The sequence below is a fragment of the Cnephaeus nilssonii genome, assembly GCF_951640355.1.
Source record: "Cnephaeus nilssonii genome assembly, chromosome: 6".
Classification (NCBI taxonomy): Eukaryota; Metazoa; Chordata; class Mammalia; order Chiroptera; family Vespertilionidae; genus Cnephaeus; species Cnephaeus nilssonii.
In genome coordinates, this window is record NC_137077.1 from 23870168 (window position 1) to 23894504 (window position 24337).

The window sequence follows — 24337 nt, forward strand, 5'->3', positions numbered from 1 at the left end:
CGCAAAACACAGAGTTTATTCTTGTATTATTATTTATTAATTATTGTATTATTTTCCATGTGAACAACTTTTGCCCCACCCTATACTGTTAGCAGAATTGGTCAGCTTCCATGTAGCAATACCTTCATTCCTATGAGCTAATATTCATGCAAACATTTTTTAGAAACTGTCAAGCCGTATTACTACTACTAATATTATATTTTATCACACAGAATATCAGGTACTGTACCTTTCTGGTAACATGGTATTAACCAAAGAAGACTGACATTAACCACCTTCAGACTTAGATGTTTCTGGAAACAATTCTATGCATAACCAAAAAGATTTAAAGATATATCCTGAAATAAAAGTCCTCTTATGTAGTTGTGGGAAGCCTTTAAAGTCAAAGGCCTTGAAAATATGCTTTAAAATAATTCTTTTTTTTTATTATTGATTTCAGAGAGGATGGGGAGAGAGAGATAGAAACATCAATGATGAGAGAGAATCATTGATCAGCTGCCTCCTGCACTCCCCCCACTGGGGATCAAGCCCAAAACCTGGGCATGTGCCCTAACTGGGAATTGAACCATGACCTCCTGGTTCATAGGTTGGCACTCAACCACTGAGCCACACCGGCTGGGCAAGAATTCTTAACCTAACTATGTAAATAAATAAATGGAGATATGTGTTACCAAATAGAAAAATCAGAATATCCATAATATTAAAAAATAATGCCAGAAAGAAAGAGTTGAAGGTATTTTCATCTAGCAATAGACAGCACCTAATAAGAGGCAGGAAATACTAACACTTAAATTCTCAAAAACATTGTTTGTGGTTTTTTAAAAATATCTTTAGGATCATAAGTACATCTGATAAGGTCCCAATAGTAAATTTTAGGGTTTGTGTGTTTTTTTCCCCTTAGAAACAGGGAAGATTGAAGCAAAATTTGAAGCAGTTAAGATTCACAATTGAAGAAATGGTTCCCCTGCTGCTTTCCTGAAGTCTACAGGTACCAAAACCATACATCCTCCTGGATAACCTAGGATTCCAGGCTTTGGCTTCTTAACAAGGCAAGCTCTGGGAGAGGAGCCCTGTCAGATTTTCATTCAGCAAACAGTTCTGGTTTACCAACTCTTACCTGGAAACAACCACCTCAAAAGTGAACTTTGATGAAAGAAAGCTGCTTTTATAAAAAGTTTTCTGAGCAATAAATGCAGGCTGTTTTGTGTGTGTGTGTGTGTGTGTGTGTGTTTTACTTACTCTATGACATGTACCATGGTAAGTTTAAACTTCTTTAGGTCTGAGTCAGTAGAATAAGATGTGCTTGTTTAATGTGTCTCTATTGAGTAAATCCTCAGGAGAATTGTGAAAGAAGGTGCCTGGTCACTTGTTTCTTCATCTCCCTCCTATCTCCCCTGACCCCAACCCTACAGGTATCCAGTGTTGACTTGCTTCTCTTTAAATGCTCAAAGTCCCACCACAGCAAACATATCTACCCAAATCTATCCCCTTTTTATAACACCTATCCTTTAAAGTCATAGAATTTTCTTCTTCTACACCTAAACCCCCTACTAAACTAATTATTGGGTAACAAATGAAAGGGGGGGGGAGCACATTCATACTAAAGTGTAAATGACTGATAGTGGTGCTTAGTAAGCCATCTCTTACAAAAGGGTAGTTCAATTTTAAGCAGTTGCTTACAGACCAAATAAGTAAATGTCCTATTAGTTCCTCAAATAAGGGCACACTTTATTCTTTCCTACTGGGTGAAGTAAAATATATGGCTTGGGAATAACAGCAGTATTTTAAGTGGGGATGGTAGTTGGGACAATATTAGGAAAAGTTGTTGAGTTTAAGAAGGTTTCGGTATATTGGTGAAGGGGAAGAGGTAAGGCACACTCTGAACCTGGGAGGTTTTGGTTCCTGGAGCTCCATTTTCTCTTCCTTATTTTTATGCTGATTGTGTCTCTTTTTCCTTCCTTCTCAACAGACTGTTTCAGTCCCTCTTGGAATTTGTTATTTATTTTGCTCCTGCTGACAAGCTGGAGGCTGAATTCTGTGCTCAGTCTGAAAATGTTCCTTTAGGCTCTTGCCTTTGAACTTTCTAGCCAATGCAGAGGAAATAGGTACTGTGCTGTATGCAAATGCAGGCATATTTGTCTGAGTAGGCCAAAGGAGGGGAGGCATTTTGCAAAATGCCTTTAGAACAGAAACGAACTTTTGAGATGAAATATTTTAAAGCCTCGTGAACAGAAACTAAACTCTTCGGGAACAGAAAGTACAGAGGAATACTTATCTATACAATAAATTGGAGAAAAACCACACACGAAGCAAGACGTGACTAATACTTCAGCAGTGAGCTCACCTCAAGCATTTCATGAATTTCACATGACCCACCCACTTTTCCTCAGTACCTCTCAAGATTACCATATCTGCAGCAATAATACTCTGTTGTTCTGAGTGCCAGATTTACATATCAACATAGCCATGGCATTCCTGAATGTAGAATATTGTTCTGTTCCCCTTGTTTGTGGTTTCCGTAAGGTTAATTTTTGTTCCCTTTACCCTCCTCACTTAATCTCATGCCACCCCCTACCTCTCTTCAATCAGAGGTTTGTTTTTTTCTATGAATAGTTTTCCTCTTTTCTTTTCTCATTTTCTGTGTCAAAATTTGAACTATCCACAAATTCCCTGTACAACCATGCTGATTTTTAAATTTTTATTACTCAGCTATAGATGATCGACTCTTTGAAAAGAGGGGACACAAAGTAACAGCTGGTCACTTCTAGGATGGCTCTGGGATACCTTCTTTCTCAAATATATGGAAAGTTAAGGTGGGTCAGAAGTTACCATGGTAGAGTTCATGGCCACCTTTGTTTCTTTCTTGGCAGGCTTTGTTTTTAATTATTTCTATTTCTAAATTGGAGATGGGGAAAAAATCTCCACGCCAGAACTGAGTCAAGCAACTTTCATTTCCAATGAAAGTTTGGAAAGGGCTAGATAATTTTTAAAGTCATAGACTGTCATGTGTCAAATTTAATGGAAAACCAGCTGGAGCCTAAGAAACTATTTTAATGAGTTTCCTTTTTCTCTGATGTTTCCCCAGAGGCATGTGCCAAGCGGGCCCATGTGGCCTAGGGAGTAACATGATCACCTTGGCTCTGTTTAGACACCTGTGCTCTTTTAGCCTAGTGGTAAGAAGAACAAGAGAGAGAGAGGGATGAGGGCATGGAAGGCATGCAGACCTAGTGGGCGGGGGTGTGTGCCATGCTGCTTAGGAATTCACTACAAGAAACTCCACAGCAGCAGCAGCAGCAGCCTGATGCATCCTAGGCCAACAGTGCCTCTGTGTGGGGTTTCTGAGAGTGCATGAAATGTGTCTGTGTGTATGCTGGGGAGGGAAAAGTGGGGGGAGGAGAAAATATGCATTTTTAAAAGGGATTGCATGCCTTGGAGGCTCTTTTTGAGAAGGCGATATAGGGGGAAAAGATTAACAACCATGAATATAAGGTATGCCTACGAGTCGGAGAGCATATTTTTCTTCTAAACTTCTTCCCACTCCTTAAAGAAAATTCATTTGCTGTGTTCACTTTTCCTTTTCTAGCAATCAGTCTGATGCTTGGCTCTCCCTACCCACTTAACACTGAGATATTAAACTTGATCTGTATTATTTTTCATCAAGTGCCTTGTTTAGTGATTATTCACAGTCTCCTGTGTGTGTGAATTTCTCCTTCCTGGATTGTAAAGTTCTTGAGGGTTTATACTTATGGAAGTTAATATTCATTCTTGTTCTTCCGCACCAATTTATTACCAATCCTGGGCATTTCTCTGCAAATGTTGAACATATGACTACACAATACTTTTTCATAAGATTTTCTTCCACTTACAATGTCTTCTTTTATGATGTGATTAAGTTTATTTTTATAAATTAAATTTTTTTAAAAATAAAGTATTTCCACACTTTCTAAAGTGTTTATATTTTTAAATTTTAATTGTGTAATATTTCATATGTACAGAAATACAAAGATGATACCACAACATACATCCCAACTAACAGATTTAACATATTTGCTTCATCTCTTTAAAAGTTAAATATATAGCCAACCACCCAGGACCCTTCGAATCTCAGTCCCCCTCTCTCCCTAGAGAAAACCACTCTCCTAAAGCTGTTATATATGCTGCCCCTGCAAGTTTTTAGATTCCCACTACGTGGTTCAAACAATCTTAGTCCTCCTTCCCGAGGGGCTGGCAATTGGGTCTGTGAGCTGCTCACACCCAGCCAAGCATGGGTAGGTAAGTTCCATTACAAAGGGCTGGGTGCATTTTTCTTTCTTATTGAATTTCTTGGGGTGACATTGGTTAATCAAATGATATAGGTTTCAGGGGTACAATTCTATAATGCATCATCTGTATATTGTATTGTGTGTTCACCACACCAAGTCCAATCTTCTTCCATCACCATTTATCCCCCCAATGCCTTCTTCTACCTCTCCTCAACTCCCTTTGCCTCTGTTAATCATCATACTGTTGTCTGTGTCTATTGAGGGTTATTTGTGTGTGTGTGTGTGTGTGTGTGTGTGTGTGTTTTGTTTTGGTTTAATCCCTTCACCTTTTCAACACCATCCCCCCAACAGCTGTCAGTCTGTTCTCTAGGAGTCTGTTTCTATTTTATTGGTTAGTTTATTTTTGTTCATTAGATTCCACATATGAGTGAAATCATATGGTACTGTACTTGTCTTTCTGACTTACTTCACTGAGCATAATGCTCTCCAGGTCCATCCATGTGGGTGCATTTTTGTCACGGGAAGAAAGAGTGGCAGAGAACTAACCCAGGAGAAAAACAGTTCCACCTTGAAGAACAGGGCTTAACAGCAGCAAAGGCATACCGAGGAGGCAAACTGAGGGCCGGCTGGGCACAGGAAGAGGAGGCTAGGGGGTGGAAAGGGACTCGTGGAGGTGTTGAACACAAGGGGTATTAGGTGAGGAAGAGGAAGAGAGCCTGCACTAACACAGAGTTTTGCCCCCTTGATCCTCAGAGATGATGTAGCTAGGCAACTCTCAGACCCACAGGTCTGGGGCCAACAGTCACTACCCTAGCATGCCAGACCCATTACCAACCTCATGACCTGCCCAGGCTGCATTTACTTGGAAGAGGTTACCTTCTTCTTAGAGCCTTTGAAGGACTGTACAGGTCAGACAGAGATGACTCAACTTGCCTATTAGTACTCTTACTCAATTTGGAGTTGCCAAATAAAACAGAAGACGCCCAGTTAATTTTCATTTTCAGACGAAGAACAAATGCTTTTTTTTTTTTCGTAAGAATGTGTCTCAAATATTGCATGGGACATACTTATACTACAAAAGGTATTTATCTGAAAACCCAACTGTAAGTGACTGTCCTGTATACTTACTGCTGAATCTGGGAACTCTATCTCCATTGAATCTTGGAAGAGTGTGGAAGGAATCAAAGGGCTCTCCAGAATAACATTAATGCACACACAACCTTTGTCAAGTCCTCAATGGCCTGATATAGGCTAATACAACAACGAGCTCACGGACTTTATTTAAACCAGGAGGGCACAATGACACTCATTTTTTAAAATGGCTTTATTGAGATATAATGCACACACCATAAAATTCACTCATTTTAAAAAAATATATAAGTGGGTTTCAATATATTCACAGGGCTGTGCAGCCGTCACCAAATCAATCTGAGGACATTTCATCACCTCAAAAAGAAACCCAGTGTCCATTAACAATCACTCCCCCATCCCAGCTCCCCTCCCGCCCTGTTGTTCCACAACCCTTGCCCCCCCGCCAACCACTCAACTTCCTGTTTCTTTAAACTTACCTATTCTGGACATTTCTTTATAAATGAAATCTACAATATGTGGCTCTCTTGTCTGGCTTCTTCCATGTTGCATGTTTTCCAGGCTTATCCACCTTGTAGCACGAATCAGTACTTCATCCCTCTTTATGGTCTGTCTGGTAATATTCCTAACAACACACTACAATTGGCCATATTCATGCACCCACTGAAGGACACTTGGTTTGCTTCCACTCTCTATTATGAATAAAGTTTCTAGGACAGAACAGTCGTGTGCAAGTTTCCATGCGGACATGTGTTCCCCTTTCTCGGGGAATTGCCGGCCATATGGTGACTCTGTCTAAAATCGGAAGGAACCGCCAAATTGTTTCCCGAAGCAGCTGCGCCTTTTCAATAAGAAACCTTCCGGGGATCCTGGGGGTCCCCGCCTCCGCGGGGCCCCAGACTCCTTCCTCCAGGCGCCCAAGCCGCTGGGATCCCCAGGCCCAAACCTCCCCAGGAGCGACTGTGGGAAACGCAGTCAGGGCCTCCCGCCTGGCCCCGCCCCCGCAACGCTCGCCGCCGGAGGAAAACAGACGCTGGGCGGAGGCCCTGTGGACATTGTAGTTTCCTTCCTAGCCTGCCGCGTACAGACTGAGGTAAGGGAGACTACAATCCCCAGAACTCCGCGGTGCTACGGCGGCCGGAGGGGCCATTCCGCGTGCCGCTCTCCCGCCCACCCTAGTGTCCCGGCAGCTCTCCAGGGCGTCTGTAAACACACCCAGACTGTCATGGAGGGGGCGGAGGGGGCGGTGGCGGCGGAGGGAGGCGTTTTGGGCCGCCTCCAGGGTCCGCTCTGCCATTCCTGAACCGGTCCCTCATCCCCGTGACTGTGGCACCAGGGAAGCGAACTGTTAGGCGAGAGGAGGCAGTCAGAACCATATCCCCTTCTTCCCCCGGGGCGGGGGCCGGGCCGGGCCCGGCCGGCGGAGCTGGGAGGGCAGGGGGAGGGAGCGCCTGGCCAGGCTGGCCTGCCTGCCGAGATGGATGACAGTAAGGTAAGTCCTGTGGTTTGCACGCGCAGCTGCCGCCGCCGCCGCCGCCGCCGCCGCCGCCGCCGCCGCCGCCGCCTGCTTGTCGCTAAGTGCGGGTCCCGCCGCTGAGCCTTAGCTCTGTAGTCCATGCCAACACCCAGGAAACACCTGCCTTAGGTATCCCCGCGCCTTCAGTTAGTACCCCCGGGCACCCACCCAGGAATTCAGGGCACTGCGGGCCGCGTCGTTCCAAAAAGGGCCCTCTCCGCTGGGAAATGTTCACTCTCAGGGCAAGCCTGTTTGTCAGCTCCTCCAGGTAGTGCCAACCCTCGTCCTTGACTTGCCTACCGAGATAGGTGAAGGAATTACTTTGCTTTCCCTTTCTGCCTTCCCTTGCCCCCGCCCAGCCTTTCTCTAGTTTGGAGATCTTAACTGGGACACCCTGAACCAGCCCTATTTCCCTTGACTGTTCCCCTTTCTTCTCTCCTGCGCCCTTACTCAATGCCCCATTCATATAATCAGTTCACTCCCCCTCCGAGCTATTTTCCTGTGGTTGGTTGGAACACTTTGCTAAGCTCCTGTTGCTATTCGTCCAGAGTCTGGAAGCTAACCTCTTCTGGAAAGCCTTCTCGAAGAAACGTAGTGAATTCTTCCTTGTTAAATCTATCTTAATAACCCATCGTACCCCCTTTCTCTATCCAAATCCATTATCCTTATGATGATAAGAGCAGTGTTCATGGTTGGTCACTCATATGTATAACCTTTTTGTCTTTATGTCTATCCACATTAGTGTTGATCAGTTTTATTTCATGGAGATAGGGATGGTCAGCTTATTGATCATCTGACTTCCAGAATTTGCCAGTTTTTGAAGTGGGACTTGCTCCTTCCCTCTGCTATCCAGAGGTCTTACTTTCTACACTCTTCAGCATGATGCTGGAGGTGGCCTTTTTCTTTGTTTGGGTGCCCTTTTCCCCTCCCAGGTAACCAGTAACATTTTGCTGCTGTCCAGTTTTGGTTTCACCTATCAATCAGAGAGATTGAAAAGATTTCCAGCTTCTCTGTACTGCTTGTGTTGTTCTACATTATCTCCTCTTCCTGTTCCTGCAGAAGGCTCTGAGAAAAGTGATAGAAGGGAAAGCCCAAACAGTACTCTGGAATTGGGACTCACCTAGAGAAACGGTCTGCTTGTGAAGTAGTAAGCCCCACCTAATAGGAAGTGGTATTTCCCAGACAGAAACGGGGAGTTCTAAACGTTCCAGAAAAATCAGAAAATAACTTTTCCAAAATGCTTTTGCTAGCTTGCTCTTCACTATTAATTTTGAAATTAAATCCACATACTGTATCCATTATCTTTCCCCAAAAAATCATGTTATGGCTGTTTAAGAATGCCAAAATAACATATTGTTCTTTAATTTTTTTTTTAAATTTGAGACTCTCACAGAATAGTCTACATAATTTTCAGTTGTTTCCTTTTCATACCTTTGAAACATTTAATAACTTTCTCAAAGTCTTCAATAATCTCAAAGAAGTCCAAGAAAAATGCTTAAGATTTTGAGTTATTTTACTTACCTATAAAGTCACCTAGGAGTTATTTCTAAAACAAGCAAACTATTAGGGGGTATAAAATTTTATTGTTTTGCCCAGAAGAGTGAAATTAAATTTCGGGGGTAGACTGTTCATAGCTTACTTCCTATAGGGTTCCAGGTAACACAAAATAAATTGGGTTTTCATTCTTTATCAATTCATTGTTTTTATGAAAGAATTTAGAAACCAGCAGTTTCTTAAATCTTTAATGAGTGTGGAGAACAAAATCCATTTCAGATGTCAGTGGATGAATAGTGTCTCTGTGAATACACTACTTTCACTTTGACTACATGTCATAGGTCTGGGTGAGTAATATTTAAATGTCATGTACAGAAAGACTGGGCTGCTTTCCGCAGTCAGACAGTGCGAAACAACCCTTAAATAATAAGGCTTTGGCAGCTCCCAGTCCTGCAAAATTGTGTTATCTTCCTAGTACATACAAACATCCATACTCACACACATAACACACTTCTTCCTCACATTATGTATGGGCGATGGAGTCTCAGGTTCCACTGTTTCCTGAAGGGAAGGTGAGGATTGGGGCTTGGAAGTATGGGAGCTGTGCTGGTGAGAGCACAAAGGATGACAACACTGACAGCTAGGCCAGGGCAACAGGAAGAGGATGAAGCGAGCAAGAGCAGCAATGATAGAAAGGCAGTATTTGAATGAGCAGGTCAAGAAACAGTTGATGATAATGGGAGGTTCTCCCTTTATAAAGATTCTGTATCCTGAGTTGTTTTCATCGGTGGTGATAAATGAGTTTGCCAAGAGCTCTCCACATTCTGCCTCCTGGAGTAAGAGCAGGACAAATCTGAATGTGGGTGCAGCTTTGCCTCCCAAGTGTCTAGGATTGTGCCTAATACGGCATAGAGTACTGGTTGTCAATAGTGATTGAATTGAATTGGAACAGAGTGGCATTACAGAGAATGCCCTAATGTACCTGGGCTTTATTAATGTGTTTCATTGAGCCAACCAGCCAGAGTATGCAGATGATAACAAATAGGAAAAATAAAGCAAGAGCTATATTGGATATCTAAAACTGAGGGCTTGGGAAAGTGCTAAGTAGCAGAGTTCAAATACTGAGTAGATCTCTACTAGGTTAGTTGGGAAGGAATAAATCTTGGCTAAGTTATTTTAATTTTTCTGAACTTACATTCCACCCGTTAAGTGGTCAATACCTTCTTCACAGGCTTTGTTGAGGATTAGAAATAATGCCTCGAGTACAGAGTCTATAACACATAGTAGGCACTCAAAAAATGTTACCATTATTGTATTACCTCGCAGTGACTTCCTTGGTCCTCAGCATAGTGTAGTAGGCACCTAACATGCTCCTTTTACTAATTATTTTTTAAAATATATTTTTATTGATTTCAGAGCGGGAGAGAGAGATAGAAACATCAACAATAGAATCATTGATCTGCTGCCTTGTACACACCCACTATTGGGGATCGAGCCCGCAACCCTTGACCAAAATTGAACCCGGGACCCTTCAGTCCCCAGGTCCACGCTCTATCCACTGAGCCAAACCAGCGAGGGCACATTTTACTAATTCTTAAGTGCATACTGTTGTGTAACTTTTGCGGCTCTGTTTACTCCTGCACTTTGCTCCTAACTATGCCCCCAAATGGGATAGGGGCAATGGGATGGGACATGAAATGAACTTAAACTGTGCCCTAAACCAGCGGTCACTAACCGGTGGTCCGCAGACACCACCGGTGGTCCGTGAGGTCTGAAAGGTTGGCAACCGCTGGTTTAAGGAAATCTTTGGAGCGGTTGCCAACCAGTGGTCTGTGAGGTCTGAAAGGTTGGCGACTGCTGCCCTAAACTGTTAGATTATGTGAGAAAGGTAGTCTCCTAAGCCCACCTGCATGTCCACCTCTACAAAGAAGTGCTTGTTTTTATGAAAGCCTTTTCTCCCTGACCTGCTCCATTCAGTTACAAAGAAAATTGAAATGTGATCTTTTCAGGGGCTTTGATCATAGACAGAAGGTTCTTGTTTTATATTTGACTTTTATGTTTATTGAATGAATGAATGAATGAGTAAATTGAAATATCCTAGACCAGATATGTTCTTGCTGCAGACTATCTACCTAATAAAAGAGTAACATGCTAATTGACCATACCTTTGTGATGCCCACCAGCCAATCAGGAGTGAGTATGCAAATTAACTCAACAAAGATAGCACGTTAATTTGCATACGCAGGCACCAAGTGGCCAGGGGTGGGGCAGGACGCAGGTGTTTCACACCGCCCCAGCAGCTCGGGGCCTCTGGGCAGCGTGGGAAGGCAGGGAGGCAGAAAGGCGGCTCCAGGCCGGAGCGGAAGGGTGGTGCCAGCAGCCAGGGGAAGGAAGGCCCATTCTTGCATGAATCTTCGTGCATCGGGCCTCTAGTAAATTGATAAAAGACCACCATACTTTATTTCCCAGCCTGACAATGTAGGGCATCAAGTTCCAGTTGAGGTACTGATGAGAGGGTGGCCAGCTGCTGGTCACAATATGTTTCTGTGGGCTACTGTTCTCCTCCATACTTCCTTTCCACCTGCCTGACCCACAGTTACCTGAAAGTGAGGTTTCTTACACCTTCCTTAGGTTAGAAGACAGGTTCTTTTGTTCCATTCAGTTGTTGTGAGTAGTGCTATTTCTTGCAAAAATTTTTAAGTTGGTCAAAAAAATCTCTTTGACATTCCCAGACCTGAGCTTTGGCCCCTGATCCCCCACTATTGGCCCCTTAGCCTTCCTTTACAGTTGGAGCTACCCTCCTTGGGCAGCACCACAATGCTCAGACATTTTCTGCCATTTCTGTTTTTCTACTCCATCAATACTTTCCACAAGACTAAGACAGAAGAGCCAGCTCATCTACTAAATAAATACCTGACAGTAGATATTAATATTTTAATGTGCCTGCCTTTCCGATCTAGGTTACTTGCACATTTTAACCAGGTTGCCTCTACAGATAGTTTAACCCTAAGGGGTAATTTTAATACTACACAAACCAATTGAAATTGAAGTTTAAATAATGTTTTGCTCTTTCTTCTCAGAAAAGTTTGTTTATTTGTTAATTATCAGACATTTGTTGGACACTGAATATGTACAGGCGCTATGCTAGACAGTAGAGATACAAAGGTCAATAAGAGTTCATAACTATTCTTAGTTTACATTTCAGTGGGCAAGGCAGACACATAGGAAAATAATTACAATATAGTGAAATAAGAAATGAGGGCAGTAGAGGCAAAGTGGTTTTGGGGGGCACTAGAATGGATGCCTAATTGTTTGGGTATGTCAGCCATGGTTCACACAGTAGGAATGAATCTGTAAGGAAGAATAGGAGTCCCCCAGAAAATCGGGAAAAGGGAATATCCTGTGCTAAAGCTTGTTGCACTGGCAAATAAGTATTTTGTCACAAGCTAGAGCAGGAATTGGCAAATTTTGTGTAAAGGGACATTAAAGTTGTTTTAAGCCACCAAGTTTGTGGTAATGGTTACAGCAGCCACAGGAAACTCATATACTGGATGTGGTGACCTAGTAAGCAGTGCTGAGCCAAAGGTCTTCTCTTGAGTTTGAGAGTGACATGGCCAAAGGGCCATTAAAGTTCATCCTCCCTGTAATGATCAGGTGTTATTCTTTTACAATGAAGAAAAACACACCAAAATACACTAAATTAAAAATATGATCATAATAAGCTGAAAAGAAGTTTGGCATCTCTTTGCAAGATGGATTAACTAGGGAAGGGGGGAAAGAAAAGGAGGATAAAAGGGAGGGTAGGAAGACCCATTGGGAACCTATTGTAATAATCTCTGAGGGCCCTGCCTAATGTAGGTGGTAGGAATAAAGAGGAGGAGATTTTATAAAGTAATAAATTGGCATGACTTCAGTGGGTGGGTGTGGAGAGTCACAACAAAAATTTCAAGGAAGCATAAAATGAAAAGGTTTGTTAACCTCACCACTGCCTTCCCAAGTGCCTAATGCCACAGTGAGCTGGATTAAATGAATGACTACATAGCATTAATTTAGCAGTGTGTATTTAACACCTGTCAGTTTTAGGTAGAGCCTTTTTGGGGAATTATATGTTCAAGTTAAAGAGTGTTACCTAGGAACCTAGGGAGAATAGTCATGCTTGATGACAGTGAGTTATCTTATGACAAGTTGCTATAATGCAAATCAGAGGACTTGGGTCTAGCCCCTTCTCTGACATTGAAAATCTCTGAGCTAAAATTTTGTCATCATAAAAAAAAAATTTGTCATCTATGAAATAAAGAGATCGCTATGCATATATGTGTGTGTGTCCACTACCAGCACTCCTGTAGATAAAATTAATATCCTGCCCTTTATAATGTTATTGTTTTTTTCTGTCTGCTGTGTTTCACGAGTCTAAATACATTAAAAGTAAGAACCCTATCTTATATTAATATTCCTAGAGTTTTACAGTGTTTGGGGGCATAGTGGGTGTTCAATAAATGGTTGTTGAATAAATGAGTTAATTGTTCCTCTTTCCCTGAAAAAGATGAGGATCGTAGGGTTTACCTCACCTGAAGTGGTGTGAAGTAATATGAGAGAACATGTAGAGTGCCTAAGTCAAGGCCTTGTCCACTGAGTGCTCCCTCTCTGCACACCCCGATTTAGCCCTGAATTTATGTTGTTCTTGTGCCTAAAATGATTCAAGCCCATTTGAAACAGGATTTACTCTGGACCCTGGAGACCTCCTCTTTTCATAAGCCCTAAAGAGCATGCAGCTGCAGTCATGTCCCCTCTTTCTGCGGAAGTTAAACCTGTTGACTGGGAAGCCTGTGCCCTCTACGCTCAGGCCTTTGCAAGCGATTCTGTCTTTTTCTATAATGGTTAATTTAGAATTATCAGGAACTCTCTCTTGGCTGAATCCAGTCGTTTTTTCTTAATTCCCAGGCTTTTTGAACACATAAATTAGAAACATTCAAAAATCATAAAAAATACAGATGAGGAAAAAAGCTTATTTCCTCACAGAAGAAATAGGAGAGAGCAAGGGGACAATGTGGTTATCACTGAGTTTGTGAAAATTTTATAAAACATAGGTAAGAATGATTTTTGGCCCAGGGATATTTAAGGAATTTGTGAGGTTGATTTCAGTTTTAGTTTCTGGTTCCTAGTTTCTAATTAACTTCCCCTATTCGTCCTGCCATCTTTATGGCTTATGAAATATATAAAGTTTCGTTAACTACTGTAGTTGGCAACTAGTATAGTAACCTACATTTGTATAATAACCTTTCCTTTACAAAATGCTGTCGCACATCATTATACTTAAAATTTACAATAATTCTGTGATATACTTGACTCTTGAAAACTGTACACTGATGAGATTTTAGCTTGCACCATAAGCCAAAAATTTGACTTGTTCCTGAGGAAAAGTTAAGCTAGAGAGGTGGTGTTATGTGACTTAAAATGTAATTTTACAGGAGGTGATATAAAATACAGGAACCCTGGGTTAATTTACTCTGCCTTTCTAATAAAAAAGGGAATAAAATAGTTCCAATTTAAATATTTTGCTACCATGAAAACTAAACAAAGGGTTATAACTTTTGTTTGATTTTTATGACTGTGCTAGGTGTGTTTCAAAAATCAATGAAATCTGTGAAGTACTCTGTGTTCTCTTGTTGGCTTCTCAAAGCAGCCACTCCTGCATTAATTAAAATCAGCAATATAGATAGTGTTGTGTGATGACTCATTTTACAACATAAAAAATAGATGTGATTACCATTTATTTCTCTATAGACAAGAGTTTCTGCTGTAAATATATTGCTTTTTAAAAGCTGTAGCAAAGCAAGTACACTTTGTTTTAATGTAAGGCGATTTCAAAATACTTTATTAAAATTGTGCAGTTGATAAGCATAATTTAGCCCAGGGTAATATTTGGATCAACTAGTCATCCTGGAATTGCTAATCAAATATTTGGCCCTGAGGGAAAATTTCCTGAGACATATATTAGTATATTGGAACAAAGACATGATGATGCAGAATGGAACAGCTTTAAAAGACCAGTTTTTGAAAAGTTGAAACTAATTTGGGAGTAGTACTGAAGTAGCTAGCTTTCAAGATGGTGGTGGAAATGAAAGACTTTCCCCCCCCTTCAATTTCATTTCAGAGCCATCCTATAAAATGCTAGATGCAGTGGCTAACCATCATGTTATGATACAGGGTCTGGTAAATGTGGCTGATGCATATTTAAAGTGTGGTTTTCTTGATCCAACCATTATACTTAGTAATGATCTGATTTTTATAGGGCATTGTTAGTATATGATATTAATAGTGATTTCAAACAAATCCTTTTGAGTTTTGTTACCTGGGAAGGTTTCTACAGGTATTCTAATGATCTGCCAGTGTTTGATTTGCATCTTCTCTGTTAGAATGGCCTTTAAAGCCTCCGCAATATTCCTTTCAGTGTACTTTTTATTCTCTGAGGGTAACTTTCAGAAGGAACCGGACATCATTCAGAACCTCGTCAGATAAACAAAGTGGATAATCCAGTTGTTTGGGAATTTAAAGAAAAATCTATTGCTCTAAAATAACATAGCCTCTAAAGGCATATTGCATTGTGGCTTGTCAGAAATTGGCTCCTGAAGCACTTTCCAAACAAGCTTGTTCATTGGAATAAAGGTACCCTCCCCCCACCCCCTTCAAAGGACTTCTTTAAAAAAAAAAGTTATTTGATGTGTAAGTTCAGGCTCATGTATGTAAAACGTCCCCATCCTCATGGTTACATCTTGTATAAGAACGTGGGGAGGTACCAAAGCTAAATAATGAAAGAGATTAAGTTACTTTGCTAGTCACCAAAAAATTGTGCCTATGCAGGTAAATGAATATCAGGTAGAAATCTCCTGAGACAATGTAGGAGATTTTACTATAATTATAGGCTTCTAAAGGCAGGAGAGAAGCCTTGTATGCATATGTGCATAATAACCCATGGACACAGACAGTAGGGTGCTGAAGGCCTGGGGGGAGGGGGCAGGCCGGAGAGGGTCCAGGGGGGAAAAGGGGGGACATATGTAATACTTACAACAATAAAGAATTATTTTTAAAAAAATAATAATAAATAAAGGCAGAAGAGAAGTATCCTGAGGATTTCAGGGACTGCCTGTGTGTTCCTTTGAGCTCAACACAATTGAAGAGGGAATTTATTGTCACATTGCTTAGGATACCTGTTTGTTTTTATATGTGCATAATTTTACATACACATTTTGTTTTTCTAATTGTAAACATTTAAAAATCATTAATAATACAGGTGAGAAAAAGCTGTTTACAATCATACCCATCAGAGAAATGTTCGTTGACCTTTTGTTAATAACATCCTTTCTTCTTTGAGGTCATACTGAACTTACAATTTTGAATATTGATTTTTAACTTATTATTTTATCAAGTCAATAAAAATTCGGCAATCTTTTAGTTTTTATTATCCAGTTACATATGGCTTATAAAGTTTATTGTTAAGCTATTTGAAGTTTATTATTGAAGAAATAATGAAAACTTATATTATTTCTTCTCTCAAATTCATGGTATCAAAGGTACCAGGAAAACAAATTATGAAGCAAAGCCTCATAAATCATTTGATGGGATTTGCTTTTTTAGTTCCATTCTTCATTTATTATTTATAAATATTTTCCATGCTAGTATACAGCCATAGTCACTTTCTTAGACACAGAACTAAGACAAAAAAAATTATTTCTTCTCTCTCTTGCTGAAGGTGATTGGAGGCAAAGTAAAGAAGCCTGGCAAACGTGGTCGGAAGCCAGCCAAAATTGACTTGAAGGCAAAACTTGAGAGGAGCCGGCAGAGTGCAAGAGAATGCCGGGCCAGAAAGAAACTGAGGTATCAGTATTTGGAAGAATTGGTATCCAGTCGGGAAAGAGCCATATGTGCCCTCAGAGAGGAACTGGAAATGGTAAGAAAGTCTGACAATAAATGCATGGAAAAAATCAACCGAAGCTTCACAGTCAAAACATTAAAACATGAAGAAACCAGTTTTCACCTGTCGATCCATTTGACAGACATGGGAAAGCATATTTATTGGTCATTCAGGATGTTGGCAAATAAGCATTTTCATACACTATTAGTAGGAGTGGAATGTACATGACCATTTCATTGAGGGATTGTTTATGATAGAAAAATAATGGAAAATAACCCAAATGTACAATAATAAGGGGTTGGTTAAGTAAATTCATATATTGGACTACTTTGCATCCAGTAAAAATCATAGTACACCTATATGTTTATTGATATAGAAAAACATTTACAATATATTGCTAAGGAGAAAAAGCAATATAACAATATGCTACAATATGAATAGTATGATACCATTTGTTTAAACATTTATTTATTTGGCATGTTTCATTCTTTCATTTATTCATTCAGATTTTGGGTGGTGGTTGTAGAAATGTAAAAGAGAATAGAAACCCCATTACTGTGAGCTCAAGGGAGGAGGTGACAGGTTGGGGAAGAGAGAGAGAATAGTACCATGGTCATTACAAAACTATGATAGGCTACCTCCACTTTTTAGAAGGTATGAAAATAAGGTTGGGGCATAAAGAGAGTTCAGATATACACTATTCAGTAATTTCTTTTTCAGTATATTGAATTTGATTTATGCTATAATTATTTCTCACCTTCTGTAATGTAAGCCACTTGAAGGCATAGTCTTTGGAGTATTTAATCTTTGTATACCCTAATTCCTAGTACACACTCCGGCCCTCTGGTAGAAAGTAGATGCCCTAGCTGGTTTGGCTTAGTGGATAGAGCGTCGGCCTGTGGACTGAAGGATCCCGGGTTCAATACTGGTCAAGGGCACATGCCTGGGTTGTGGGCTCCGTCCCCAGTTGGGGGCGTGCATGAGGCAGCCAATCAATGATTCTCTCTCATTATTGATGTTTCTCTCTCTCTCTCCCTCTCTGAAATCAATAAAAATATATTATATAAAAGAAAGTAGATGTTTAGTGAATGTTTATGAAAGAGAGAAAGGAATTACAAAAGTATTTATTTTAGGAGTAGAAGAAATAATGTGATCATTAGCCAAAAGAAGTGAATTCTAATTGGTAGCACACTGTGAGGAGACAGTCTTTTAACCAGAGGGGCCTTTTTAATCTAAGCAATACTCCAGTATGTCATCAGAAGATTCAGCAGCAGTTTTTCACCCTCTTGTGAAAGATGGTAGGCTTCATCCATGTCCTAGGTTGGAAATAGGAAGTACAATGAAGGATGGAATTCCCAGCAGCCAATTTGACTTGTTGACATGGGAGTTCTTAGCATTTCTACCAGTGGTTCCTGAACTCTGACCGGTAAAATTTTACTTAAATATATTTCACATATTTCAGTACAAGCAGTGGTGCATGGCAATGGACCAAGGAAAAATCCCTTCTGAAATAAAGGCCCTACTGACTGGAGAAGAGCAGAGCAAATCTCAGCAGAACTCAAGCAGGCACATGAAGGCTGGGAAAACAGACGCTAACACCAATTCCTGTGAGTACAATACCTGGAGAGTTTCTATGTAGGTAGAGGAGGGTCTTAAGGTAGGATTTCTATTGACCACTTGCCTCTGTATGACTTTTTTCCCTCTGTATTTATCTTTAAATAAATAAAATGTTGATGTTTATAATCTATACTAATAAAAGGGTAATATGCAAATTGGCCAGGACACCCTCACAGTAACAACCGAACAGCAGACTGCGTGGGGCGACAAGCCGGCAGGGGGGTTAGTGAGGGATGACCAAACAACTGAACAGCAGGCTGCGTGGGGCAACCAGGCCGGCAGGGGGGTTAGTGAGGGATGACCAAACAACTGAACAGCAGGCTGCATGGGGCAACCAGGCCGGCAAGGATGGGCAGTGAGGGGCGACCAAACGACTGAATAGCTGACTGCGTGGGGCAACCAGGCCAGCAGGGGGAGCAGTGAGGGGCGACCAGGCCGGCGGGGGGCGCAGTTAGGGGCAATCAGGACGGCAGGCAGAGGCAGTTAGAGGCGCTCAGGCAGGCAGGCAGGTGAGCAGTTAGGAGCCAGCGGTCTCGGATTATGAGAGGGATGTCCCCCAAGGGATCCCAGATTGGAGAGGGTGAAGACTGGGCTGAGGGGACCCCCCCCCTCCACCCCCGTGCACGAATTTCGTGCACCAGACCTCTAGTATACTAATAAGCAATTAAAATGATTAGATTATAAATACTGAAATGCATTTTACATGGGGTCTATAAAGTGCAACTGATAAATTTATGGAAATATTTTTTTATTAAGTTGACCTATTCCATAAAGGGGAGTATACCATTCTAGCTATTGTTAATAATAATACCTTTTATTTGTATTTTGCATTACAATTTACAAAGTATTTTCACTTAAATTAAGTATCTTAAGTATTTCCTCCAATAATTATGTGAAGGTGTTACACTTTTTATTTTATAGGTGAAGAGATAGCAGAGGTGTATGTGCCAGGTCCTCACCTAGTCCAGGCTGAGTCTTGTATAGTGGCCCATCACTATAAATAATTTTTTTATTAAGGCAAAAGTCACATAACATAAAATTAACATTTTAAAAGTAACAATTCAGAGGCATTTATTACATTTAAAATGTTGTGCAACCACCACCTCTATCTAGTTACAAAACATTTCATCACTCCAAAAAAAAACCCTGGCAGCTATGAATTTGCTTTGTATCTCTATGGATTTACCTAATCTGGACATTTCATATAAATGGGTCCTACAGCATGTGACTTTTTGTGTCTGGCTTCTTTTACTTAGCATAATGTTTTCAAGGTTATCCACATTGTAGCATATACCGGTACTTCATTCCATTTTATGGCTGTATAATACCCCTTTGTATATGGATACCACAACTTGTTTATCCATTCATTCTTTTATGGATTTTTATTTCTACCTCTTGGCTATTGTGAACAGTGCTGCTATGAACATGTATGTACAAGTGTGTAAGTAACTGTTTTCAATTCTTTTGGGTATATACCTAGAAGTGGAATTGCTAGGACATATGGCAATTCTATATTTAACTTCTCCAGGAATCACACAGTTTTCCACAGTGACTGAAATATTTTACACTCCCACCAGCAATATATGGAGCTTCCCATTTCTCTACATCTTTTCAACACTTTTTATTTTCCATTTTTAAAAACTATAGCCTTCCTAGTGGGTGTGAAGTGGTGCCTGATTGTGGTTTGGATTTGCATTACCCTAATGACTAATGATGTTGAGCATCTCTTCATGTGCTTGTTGGCCATGTGTATATCTCCTTTGAAGAAATGTCTCTTTAAGTCCCTTGCCCATCTTTTAATTGAGTTCTTTTTCATTTTGTTGTTCAGTTGTAAGAGTTCTTTATGTATTCTGGATTCTCTTACCAAATATATGATTTTCAGATATTGCTCCCATTCTGTAGGTTTTCTTTTTCTTGATAGTGTCCCTTGGTGCACAAAAGATTTTAATTTGGAGGAAGTCCACTTTATCTATTTTTCTTTTATTGTTCGTGCCTTGTATGTCATATCTAACAATCCATTGCCAAATCCAAGATCATGAAGATTGACCCTCATGTTTTTTTCTAAGAGTTTTTTAGTTTTAGCTTTTACATTTAGGTCATTGATCCATTTTGAGTTAATTTTTCTATATGGTATGAGGTAGGGGTCCAAATTAATTATTTTGCATGTGAATCTCCAGTTGTCCCAGCACCATTTGTTAAGGAGACTGTACAGATTTTAGAATGAAGATGTCATGTCATTGATTTCTTCATCATTGTGATTGCTTTGGGAGCACCTGAAATAGTATTAGGAAATATCATAAACATTTTATTTTTTAAAAAATTTTATAAAATTGAAGTATTGGCATGTTGTTAACTTTTATTAGATGAGGTAACGTTTGCTCAATCTAAATTGAATTAAGGAAATAAAAAGGCAAGTCAGTTCTGTTTTCCTTCAGTCTGTATTTTAAAATAGCCTTCCTGTAGATAGCAAACTTTAAATTTTTTAATTGATTTTTTTGGAGAGGGGGCAAGGGAAATATATAGAGAGAAACATCGATGTGAGAGAGACACATGGATCAGTTGCCTCCCCTATGCTCCACACTCCCCAACCAGGGATCAAACTTGCAACCCAAGCATAAGGCCTGATCAGGAGCTGCACCCACGACCTTCCAATGCATGAGACGACACTCCAACCAACTGAGCCACACCGACCAGGGCTAGATACCAAACTCTAAAAAGTTTTTTATGCATTTTAAAACAGATTAACTAAATTTCATTGACTTTAAAACCATTCTTACATTGGTAACTTTGATTTGTTTTTCAGGGTGAACATCATATAAAATGTTGAGTCAGTGATTGAAGTCAATATCCTGATTCCTATGAAGGATGAAGAGACAAGATTGTATTCCTTGGCTTCATTTACTACCCACTGCTCCACAGTCATCTCTGTAAATCTGCAGTTTCTACCAAATGTGTGATCCTGGATCTCAAAGGATTTTGCTTCAACTTTTAACACTTAGAAAAATTTACAAACGTTCTGGTTGGTATTGCCACCCATGGCATTTAATATGTTGCAATGCTTGAAAACACAGGAGTAGAGAAAAATGGGTAAAGATTGTATTTTTGCACCTTAACTCCACATTGCTTTATTGGTTAATTTATATTCTTCCCATGTAATTGTATGTGTATGTGTGTTTAGGTGTCACCTCCTTTCATGTTTTTTATTGCCCTGCAAAGAGAAACCAAATGGGCTGATGACTAAGTTCTTGGCCTTAAGGACCTAATTTTATTTCTTTATATGTACTTGAGTAACGTCTGTTTTCTGCATGAACCAAGATTTCTCCTGTGAGCCATTCCAGCATAAGCTGTGAATCTGTATTAACCAGTATATACATTTCTATTTTTATAATCCATAATGATATGCCTGTTTTAAATAATGTACATGTTAACAGCATCCATCAGGAAAGCCCTCAAGACAGCCTCTGTTTAAAACTTTTGTTGCTGTCTTCTCAAACTGTATTTATAACAGTTTGCTCGGGCCTAATCCATACGTGGAGAATAATGATTCAAATTTTATTTTTAAACAAGAAATAACCTTTTAGGCATTTCAGCAGCATACATCATCTTGACAATCCAGGGTGTATACATATGTATGTGTTTCTATTGTATGTCTCTATGTGTATGTGGGGAGGGCAGGAATGAATGTTCACACACATTTCCTTGTGGAGTCAACTAACTTGGAAATTTTTCCTAAAGAGAATAGACTAAAATTAGCTGCTTGAGATTGAGTTTCTGCCTCAAGAGATCTGGAACAAAATGAGGGACAAACTGCTGATAGACCTAATGGCTGTAGCCATAATCAGAACACTTACTTTGTTCCTTGACATGAGTTTCCTTATGAATGTGTTCTGAGCCAGAACGAAACACACTGTAGGTGTGCATCTGGTTCAGGCCCGGCTATGCCTCCACGCTGGAGTGAAACACTGGAGCTAGAGTTATGCACAGCACCACACTAGGAGGTGCACAGGGGCAGAGTAGTCCTTTCCAGTTCCCATCCAAGTGACATTCACTTCTCCCTGACCATCAAATGGAGGGATGGTTAAGGAATCCAGCTCATACTATGATACACTCAAATAGACCTAGAAATCTTTTTTCTAAAAAATATATTTCATTGATTTTTTTACAGAGAGGAAGGGAGAGGGATAGAGAGTTAGAAATATCAATGAGAGAGAAACATCGATCAGCTGCCTCCTGCACGCCCCCTACTGGGGATGAGCCCGCAACCAAGGTACTTGACCTTGACCGGAATAGAACCTGGGACCCTTCAGTCTGCAGGCCGATGCTCTATCCACTGAGCCAAACCGGTTTGGGCTAGGAATCTTTTGATTTCCCCATTGAGAGTCTCTCTCTTTTCTTTCCCATAGTTAAATCAGGAGTTGTGTGCCCTATTGCTGCTAAATTATAATTGTCCTTGGCTCTAATGAAGCAAATATTTGGCTTCCAAACAAAATATGTTTTGTTATGAAATGTTCTATGAGAAGGAACATGAGGTAGACCACAAAGTTTCAGATAACAAGGTACTTCCCCACCCCCTTTCTCTTAGGCTATGCATTTGAATAAAGTGCCTCCCCTTAGTTGAGTTCCTAAAGATCTCTTGTGCGTAGGTTGCAAACTCAGATCTCTAATCCAGTCCTGTGCGACTACTGATATACCACTAGCCCAGACTGTTGGGTCTTTCTATGTTTTGGTGGACAGGGGGGTTTAAGAGTATTTAATGTCTTTTTAGGATCACAAATATAGATAAAGGATTGTTAATATTCAGGCTTTCAGAATTTAAGTGTTTTAAATATAGTGTTCAGGTTGTAATGGGTCTGTTTTGCCATCTGGTCTACTCAAATGTATATTTTTTATTTTGCAAAACAACCCAAGCAAGATGTATTTATTCTGTGTTACTTTGTTTAGTACCTTTCGAATTACCCAGAAGAGTTGTTTTCAAAGCAAACATTCCAAAATGAATGTGGCTCTTCAATGGAATGTCTCCATTGTGCTTGAAGTATTTCTTCTCTGGTTGCAATTTTAAATTACAGGGTCATTTATCTGAGCTATACCCCCTCCCCCCTAGCCCCAGTACCTTTACAAGAGCAGTGACTCTGTCCTCAGGTCAGGTAGAAGATGTATAATTTGGGGTTGAAAGTAAATTACAGTTTATTTGAGTTTATTCCTAAACCTATCGATTGGGTATTTTGGAGTAGATCAAAACCAAGAGAAAGTTCTTGGCTTTAAAAAGGAGTATTTTGATTGCTTTGGGAATTGTGCTCGCTGCACGCTTTGGCCACTTGAAGCATGTCAATAAATGTCACTGATTAAAACAGCTGGAGCATTTCTTCCCCCATTTCAGTTGGGGAGCAGCACACTGACACCTAGCACCTCTCACGTACCTGTAATGACAGGCCGAGAGGGCACAGCGGAGGGTGAGGATCAGTGAGCTCTGTCCCTCTGGGTCAGTGCGGTTCTCCTCGCTCTCCGAGTCAGAGGGATGTTCTCTTTTTCTTTTTTACCCACAGAAAGGAAGGTAAGGGGGGGAATATGTTTGTATATTTAGACCAGTCATAAACTGTCATTAATTTAGCATAGACCTGCCATATAATATGGTGACTGAATATAATACAGAATAAGTCTGACCAGGTCAAGTTTTAGGATATGGTTGAAGTTCTTAAATTTTTTTCCTGTTTTATCTAAAATATTTCTGTTGTATTTAAATCAGAATCTATCTTATTGCAGCAAATTCATATCACAATTTACCAGCTAATTGGCAGTATTTATCAGCTTCACCATTTAGCATTTTCTTTTCTCATCTTTGAGTTATGATAGACTTGATTTGGCTTATTACAAAAAAGTGTAGGTGTAAACTGGACTTGCCTTTAGTTAAAATAAAGGGAAACATAAATGCTATATTTCACAATAAATCAGTTGCTTATTGTTAATTACATATTTAGTTTTATGGGAGAGGAAGATTACTGTTAAACCACATGGTATTTGGGGGGCATTGAAGGGATTATTTCTTTCTCTGAAGAGCATTGTACAATTATATTTTTATGAAAAATAAAATATCTTCACCAGAGATATCTCAAATTGTCTGTTTCACTATACTGAACTATGACTGTATAAGAATAAAGTAGTAAAAAGAGTGAGATTTAGGCAGAAAACTGGTCTTGGATCCATTATCTGATTTATTTAATTTTTCAGCCTGTTTCCTCATTTATTAGCAAAAGAGGGAGGATGCCCTTGCCGGTGTGGCTCAGTTGGTTGGAGCATCATCCTGTACACCAAAAGGTTGCGGGTTCGATTCCTGGTCAGGACACCTAGGGGAGGCAGTTGATCAATGTTTCTCACCTCTTCTCTCTCTCTCCTCCCTCTCTCTCTCTCTCTCTCTCTCTCTCTCTCTCTCTCTCTCTCTCTCTCTCTCTC

General features: G+C 40.2%; 1 protein-coding gene across 1 annotated transcript; it reads left to right on the plus strand.

Moving 5' to 3' along the window:
* Positions 1 to 6570: 6570 nt before the first annotated feature.
* Positions 6571 to 23990, plus strand: CREBL2 (cAMP responsive element binding protein like 2). Its single transcript, XM_079774292.1, has 4 exons — positions 6571 to 6843; positions 16112 to 16309; positions 17736 to 17880; positions 20694 to 23990. The coding sequence occupies exons 1-4, from the start codon at positions 6829 to 6831 to the stop codon at positions 20696 to 20698; spliced, it is 363 nt and encodes a 120-aa protein (XP_079630418.1). The 5' UTR covers positions 6571 to 6828; the 3' UTR covers positions 20699 to 23990.
* The last annotated feature ends 347 nt before the right edge of the window (positions 23991 to 24337 follow it).

Bases quoted from the DNA above. Each gene is read 5' to 3' on its own strand.
- CREBL2 (XM_079774292.1), top strand. The intron at 16,310-17,735 runs GTAAGAAAGTCT...CACATATTTCAG, and splicing joins TCAGAGAGGAACTGGAAATG to TACAAGCAGTGGTGCATGGC.